The sequence below is a fragment of the Malus domestica genome, chromosome 17 (assembly GCF_042453785.1).
Source record: "Malus domestica chromosome 17, GDT2T_hap1".
In the NCBI taxonomy this organism is placed as follows: domain Eukaryota; kingdom Viridiplantae; phylum Streptophyta; class Magnoliopsida; order Rosales; family Rosaceae; genus Malus; species Malus domestica.
Window position 1 is genome coordinate 16,367,723 of NC_091677.1, and position 8,077 is coordinate 16,375,799.

The 8,077-nt window shown below is 37.7% G+C and overlaps 1 protein-coding gene across 1 annotated transcript; it reads right to left on the bottom strand.

Moving 5' to 3' along the window:
* Nucleotides 1-4,687: 4,687 nt before the first annotated feature.
* On the bottom strand, nucleotides 4,688-5,860 carry LOC103417085 (jasmonate ZIM domain-containing protein 1-like). Its single transcript, XM_008355289.4, has 2 exons — nucleotides 5,089-5,860; nucleotides 4,688-4,975 (listed from the first exon to the last, which is right to left on the bottom strand). The coding sequence occupies exons 1-2, from the start codon at nucleotides 5,604-5,606 to the stop codon at nucleotides 4,852-4,854; spliced, it is 642 nt and encodes a 213-aa protein (XP_008353511.1). The 5' UTR covers nucleotides 5,607-5,860; the 3' UTR covers nucleotides 4,688-4,851.
* Between the last annotated feature and the right edge of the window lie 2,217 nt (nucleotides 5,861-8,077).

The window sequence follows — 8,077 nt, forward strand, 5'->3', positions numbered from 1 at the left end:
AAATCTTTCTTAGTGAATGGGGATATAATGCTCTTTGTTCTTCCATTCATTCTGACATCATTATAACTTGGTTAGGGAAGCCTTACATCCACCTATTTTGGTATTTTGGCTTCTCTGTCCTCCACCTCTTCAGAGGCTTCATAATTTCTGATAATTTCTGAATGCCTCTGATAAGCCCTTTGGATGAGAATCTTTTCCCAACCTTTGGAAAACATTTTTGGAGGTCTCTTTCTTAACTGCCTGCATAATACTTCTGCGGGCTTCTTGTTCCTTTTTCTCCTTTCTTTTGATCAATAATGGCTCTTGGTGCTGGTACTTCTAACTCACATTCGCCATGGCACATACTACACAACACTAGTCCTTTAATTATGGTTGCTTTGGGTTTCTCGGGTAGCTTAATAATTTCTTCTATTGGTTTGTCAACTTGCCTCTTTTCTGCTTTCACTTCCCAAGTAGCTTTCCCTTTCCCTTTTTCCGCCCAAGTCCAGTTGATCATGTTTATTGGGGCTTTTGGGAAGGGATCTATGTCAATCATCATATTGGCTTATGGTTTTTCCAACAACAAGTTTCCCTTCACTATGAGGTCTTGTATCCAATCCCTAAACTCGACACAGTTGGTTATGGAGTGATTGAAGGTATAGTGCAGCTTGCAATACTTCTTTCCTGTTAGCACTTCTGGCTTAGGCATCTTTTTGGTGATATCGGGCACGATCACTCTTGCGCGCACCAACGCTTCATAAACCTCTGAGGCCTTAGTTAAATTAAAAGAATAACTTTGGTATTTAGAGGGTTTCATAGGGACAAATCCACCATCATTCATCACCACTTTCTGATCCTTGATTAGTTGGACTAACCCCTTCACTATTAAAGGTTTAAAAGGGGTAGTCATCTCTACCGCACACATGTCTATCCATTCTCTTCCATGGCCATCATTATGTTCTGGCTCAAGCAACATCTTTTCGTACTTTGTGGCAGCAATTACCAACTCTTATAACTCATTAAACTGTACATCATAAAACTTTTTCTTCAAAGGTAGCCTCAAAGCCTTCTGAGCAATGGATATGAGTTGGGCATGATTGATAGGGAATTGGCACCTCATTCTTATCCTTCTGAACCTCATCATGAAGTCTTCTGTAAACTCATGTTCGTATTGCTTCACCTTCACTAAATCATTTATAGACATCTTGAGCTTCATCTTATAGAACTGCTCATGGAAAACCATCTCTAGTTGCCCCTAGTTAGCAATAGAATTTTTTTTTGGGGGGGGGGACAGAGAATACCATTGAGATGCTAGGCCAACCAATGAGTTCCCAAACAATCTTAACTTATAATTAGGATTGTCTTCGAATGCCACGCAATGGTTGGAGAACTTGAATATGTGATCTCTAGAGGATACATTGCCATCATCCCCATTAAAAGTAGGAAACGCGGGCATCTTGAAGTTGAGTGGAAAAGGATTTTGCTCATCAATATACTTCGGGTAGGGCTTCTGGTAGGTGATCTTGAATAACGGGCGAGCTTGAAGTTGAGCATTCTGGGCCACCATCATTCTTAACTGAGCTAACTCATCTTTGAGCTACTAGTTAGTTGTATTGTTGTATGGGGTATGTGGGGCTCCTTATTTCGGGCTGCAATCATTGCCTGATAAGGTTTCCTTCTTTGGGTCGGGCTGTCTCAACTTGGCATCCCCTCCCTTACTGGCCAATAGTAGGGGCTCTATAAGAAGGAGGCTTATCTGCCTTGGTAGGCTCGCCTTTTCCACTAGATTCTCCTATTAACTGGGGCATCCCATATTTCTTTCTTTCTTGCCCGCTCTGCCCTCTACTATCTAGTGAAAATAATAGGGGGTCGGGCAACTCCGTTTCTAGGATCTTCTTCAACACTGGTTGACTAGCTCCAGATCATTCCTTGTTTTTTCCTTTATCCCTCTTTTCCTCAAGCAAAGGAAATAGGGGGGATAACTGGTTCTTTCTCAGGACTAGCCTCTCTCATCACTTCCCAGGCATAACCATTTTTTGAAGTAGAGTACTCTAAATCTAATCTTATTTTCAAACTCCCTATTAAAGAACAAAGTCTGCTTACTTCTTTTCTAGTTTCCAGAGTGATATTCTTCATACTTTTCAGCACTTCTACCATGGTGGCTTGCAAATCTTCATTGGTCACCTTTCCTTTTGACTTCTCAGATGAAGTTGGGCTCTCTAGAATAGCTGGTCCTTGCAGGGAAGGAAAATCTTCTGGATGATTTGTCATGCTCGATCTTGGTAGACACTAGGGTGGCCCGTATTATATGTTCCGCCTGAAGGTTTTCTCCTTTCTCCTTTTTCTTGGCATACAAGACTAATGAATATCCCACCGGGCATGCTAAAAACCATGTTGGTGGCAAAGATTTCTCTAGAGAAGGATCCTTGGATCTCAGCATAGCTCCCTAAGGGATTGGCACTTTGGATGTGTAGTCGGCTCTTACTTGTTGATGTGTTACAAGAAGTGGACAAAGTTAGTTCTTAAATGTGCCTTTATAAGGCCTTAGGGCCTAAGTGCTAGGCATGCCATTGCTATCTCAGTATAGCAGATGTAGAACAAGTGTGTTTTAAGTCGATTACTTATGCCCTAAGTTTCTCGGACTTCTTGTGGACGGTTAAGTCCACATTAAGTTCTTTTCTTGCCTTTTGAACAAGGACTTTTAGTTCATAGTCTTGTATGTTCGAATGAAGGGAGTCAAGATCCTCTTAAGTCATTTGTTTGGTCTTAGATTGCTTTTATTGAAAATATATCCATTAAACTAATGGGATCCAGATCAAATGAGACTCTTAATATAGGAAAACAGATGGAAATAACTTGAATACACGATGAAGAATGCATTAAGCAATAGATCTACTAATTTAGCAAACAAACAAAGAGCTTTGGGCAAGATTTCACCTTGTCTATCAAGGTTGAACTTTCTTGCAGTCACTTCTCTTTGAATTTACAAGGTTTATATGCTAAAAAGGGATGGGTGGTAAACAAGTTTTACACAAGGGAATCGATACTACACCACTAAAGGAAATAGCAGAGCTTTTAAACTAGACAAAAGATAGCTTTTGTAGAGAATTATCCTGAAAATGACTGGGATCGGGGTTGATTACAGCTTTTTGGTTGCAAATCTGGCTTTAGAGCAGAGTTTGTATGTTTGTTTGTTTGATTAGTTGAGTGTCCTTGTCTCTGGGGCCTCTTCTTCCTTTTATAGGCCAATTAGCCCGACTGCTGTGACTTTGCTCTTACCCGAAAGCATCTGAAGGGTAGTGAGTCATCAACTTTTTGCTTGGAATGCCACTAAAAAGTGTTCTTTGGCTGGTAGTAGGTTAGTCTTCATCACTTGTCACTTCAATGGTAAGCACGTGGCTTGTATCTTGGCTGAGAAGGCTTCACTTTGCCTTTGGGCTTGGTGCTGGGCTTCAGGCAAGTCCCCTTTTAGTTGGCATCCTTGAACTTTCCTTCATCTAGGTCCAATGTTCAAATATTAACTCAAACACCACAATTGGCAAATAAGCCACAACTTCTTTACAGCCGTCATAATCTATAATCCACCACTGGCCATGTATAAAAATTGTTGCCAAATAAGCCACATCTATAAACACAATCCTAATATTGCTGGATCCATGTACACAATTAAATATCATTCAAGGGGAAAACAGTAAACCCTAAGCCTAATTAGTCATATTGATTGATACACCCTCACCTTCACAGCTGTCATAATCCATTTTGTCATAATTTTACAAGCCTTCATCAAAATCCCCTAAACCATCATTGTAGTCTTCAATCATGACCGTTGTGCTCTCCACCGTAACCAAAATCATCACGTTGGAGTATTCTTCGATGTTAGCCATGTCACAAAACAAAATTAGAACGAGATGTGAAGAGAAAGATGATCTAAAGAGTACAATTGCAGACCAAGAAGAACAAACGCATGCACGTACGACAAAATCTGGAGAAGTTGGCATCAAATGTGGGAACTCGATTTGGAGATGAAGAAACAATTTATTGGTTATAACTGGTGAATTTGACGCACAAAAAAAAAAACGGACATAAAATGCCACATAGGTATCTCGTCTATAAAAAATAAAAAAATTAAACAATGATATAAGATAATTCATTGAGCTTAATCTTTGGTCTAAGATAATTGTTAACGTTTAATGTTTACGGTTTACGTAATTTCTTTAACCTAATCAATCGTCTGAGATAATCTTCAAATTTTTATTAGGCTTTTTATCCAAAATGGCCTCTAAGATTGGTACAACTCTTCACTTTGGTCCCTAAGAAATGGAAATGGTTCCTGAGTTTGTACATTATCAATCATTTCGGTCATTCCTTGAAAATCTCCATTAAACAAGGATAGAATGACAAAATACCCTCAATTTGGTCATTGTTTATTGAGGGTATTTTTGTCATTTTGATCATTATTTAACAATTTGTTTTGAAGAATGACCAAAATAATTAACAATAGACAAACTCAGAAATCAATATGATAGAATCTCAAGAATCATTTTAACTAGAAGCCTTTTTATTAATAAAAAAATTGTATCTAACCGTCAAGATCATTCATCGAACTTAATCAATAATTTAAGATAATTTTAAAAAATTATTAAAGGCTATCGATACATTATTTTTTAACACGGTACCGTAGAATCCTCCTTACTGATTACTGGCAATATGCAGAAATGGATTATGGATCCAAATCTCATTGATAGAAATAATAATTACAAAATTTAAGATGGAAGAATAAGTTTTGCGCATAAGGACAGGAAATCATAAGCCTCCACCCTATATATAATAGTAAACTCAAAATCTAATAAAAACTGCGAGCCAATTATATCTCTATAGCCTGAGCTCAAGCTGCTTTGAACTTTGGTCTTCTGCCCTCGAACTCGTTTGCTCGTCACTTTTGGCAGGAGATGATGCTCTCTGGTTGTTCAGTTGATATGGTGCTATTGCTGCCACCCTGAAAAATTAAAATAACCTAATTAGGTAAATATTCAACCATGCATGCATGATTTGATTCGCTTTTTGCTCAAAAATTTTCAGAAAATAAATAATTTTGGAAAGTAGCTTCACCTTTCTTTTCTCTTAGCCAAGAACTTGTGAAGCGAAGCTCTTCTAGCAATAGGCAAATCTGACGCAGCTGCTTGGGGTTGCACCTTCTGAATTTCCTGGTAATTATTTTTAGCGACAACATTCGACTGATTCCCAGAAGCCAATTTCTCCACAAACCGACCAGAACTCTTGGAGCTTCCAATTGTAGCCAAATCCATAATCTCTTTTGCCTTCTCAGCCTGCAGATCATTGAAAACCAGCACCTGCCCACCGAAAAAAATAGTCATCGGGGCAGCAGATCCAGGCTGCTGATCTCCCAAAACCGCTTCTGGGCCTTTGGTGAAGTGCTGAAACAATTCCATATTGGGTTTTGATGATGGAGTCTGAGCCGCCTGATGGGCTGGGTTCGAATCAGCAGCCTCCATGGTCGTCAGCAAGTTCATTGTTGTGGGAGGGACGACTTGCAGGGTTCTCTTCTCCCTCAAGAATTGGCTCAGCAGGTTGCATGTCTGTGAAAAATTCAACTTTTCAGCTGCCATATCTGATATCTTTTGCGACGGAAATTTTCGATGAAAAAAATTGAGAGCGAGATTTGATGAAACACCTTGGTGATCGTTGCTTAATGGTGGGATTAGAGGGGTGGGAGGAGGAGAGGAATATATATCATATATGGGGAAGTCAAGTAAGGCTGCCTCACAAATTTCTTTGAATCTTTACAACCACCATTGCCTTTGAATATAATAAGGATTTAATTGGCTAATGGGTTTCGTTTTGTTTTTTTTTATTGGGGGTTTTTCAAGCACGTTTTTTAGGCATTACAAAATTTAGAGGAAAGAACATGGAAAAAGGATAGGATGATAGGAGACAGGATTCAAACACGTGGAATAGGCGGTCAGACCTTCTATATGTTTTTTTTTACGAAAAAGCCCTTTAAATTATATTTCATAATAAAAATAAGGGTATATATTTACAACTTCGACTCTGAGTCGCGCAATAAACTCATATCTCATCTTTGAACATTGTAATGTTATACATTAATTTATGAATTAGTTACAATGTCAGAACTCCCTCTCAAGTTGTTAGTTTTCTGTTATCTATCTACATGGACATCATGAGACCACAATATTAGTGCCACATGAATAAAGATAAAAACTAAAAATATCCATTTTAAAAAAAAAAATGTGTGGATAATAATAAAAATCAATTTAAAAGATTTTTAAAATTTTACAAACCAAAAGATTTTTTTTTTTTTAAATAAAAGATTTCTGTTTGGCAACGACCTCACCGTTGAAGTGGGTCACCACTCTGTCGTCTAATACGAGCTCCGCACCACTCAGAAACACTATTTTCGCTGTCCTTAATCCAATGATCCTCTTGCCCTAAAATGACCTGACCTAATAAGAAAATCTCAATTCATTGGGTCTTTTGATACACTCAAATAGAAAGCTCAAGGGCGCAATATGCTTGGAGCAAAAACTATATGATCAAATAAATCATCCTCTCTCTCTCTTTCCTTTTTTATGCCCTCACGTCACCACACGGAAGGGACATGAGAACGTAAAAAATGGGATCCTATTAACTTGTTCAAACTTAGGATAATAAGCTCATGAGCTTAGTCTTACTTCACCGTCGAGAAACGAAAGAAAACTTCCATCTCCAATTTAACTTAAATGTGTGATTTGACCAAAATTTTGTTTTTATTGATTTTGATTGAGAAATTGTCGTCCCATTCAATCAAATTGGGATTCCCTAGATCTAACATGTATCTTAGTAGGAGGAAAAGTAACATGAAACTCATAATTCTTGACATATTTAGTTGTTCCAGCCAATATCTAGTCAACAGCTACCATCCCAGCCCACCCCACCCACGACCTCGATTTCTTCGTCACCCTAGCCAAGTGCAACTATCAGGTCGAATATGTGACCCAACTTAGTATGCATCTCCTCCTAGACTCGATTTTGAATCGAAATCCCATCTTATTCTTCATCCATTGAATCTCTGATTCAAAAGTTTTAGTTTTGTTAGAAGAAAGAACATATTATTTTGCATCAGAGGCGCTTTCATTCTTAAATCGGTTGAAATCTGATTTTGAGGAGGTTAGTAGAAGTAGGCCGATCTTGATTCGGGATAATTTGCCTCCAGCTGCTTGTGAGTTCAGTTTGATTCGCTTATTATAAAGTAATGGCCTTGGACTTGCCCAATTTGCTTGCAGCAAGGAATCTACGCTTGGGTGCGAGTAAAAGGAAGAAAATGGTGCTGAAACAGCTGCTTGGGAAGAAGTCGAGCGAAGGGTTGAAAAGCCACTAGTACAACAGTTTGGTGATATACTTATGCACTTGTAAGTAAGACATGTTAAGTCAAAATCATAATTCCATTTTATTATAGCTAGCTAATTGTGCAATTTAGCCTAAATTCATCTCTAGGTAGTAAAATAATATCGTTTTACCAAAAAAAGTACAAGACTAGGTTGTTATAGCACCATATTGTTATTGCGCTACAAATGAATGATTTATTTTCTAATTATAAGTACGGATAATGATAGGTAAACTAAAATTTTAAATCAAATTTTGTAACCAAATGATGTAATTGTTGATAATTGGAATATTACTTAAGAATTGATTAACGTGCTTATTCCTTATTTGTGATACGTCATTTGATTTGCAAATTTAGTTTGAAAATTTGATGTACATAGCATTATCTTTCTAAGTATATTGAGAAGTGGTTCCACTGAAATAAAATTAAATTTAGTTAATCAAAAGCATTTTTAATTATTTAAAAGAGATAAATCCAGAGTAAATAAATTTTACTTCAACACTAGGACCAATTCAATTACAATATAACGGTCTAGTGCGGTTCAAACCAAACCACATATAGATAACAAAAGGAATTTAAAAAAACAATGGCAATTTTTGTAGCCCTAGGAAAATGTGGGGTATATCGGTCATTTCATCACAAACAAGGGTTTGGTGGAGACGGAGAGTTCGGTTCCTCGTTTCTGTGCCGACAGCG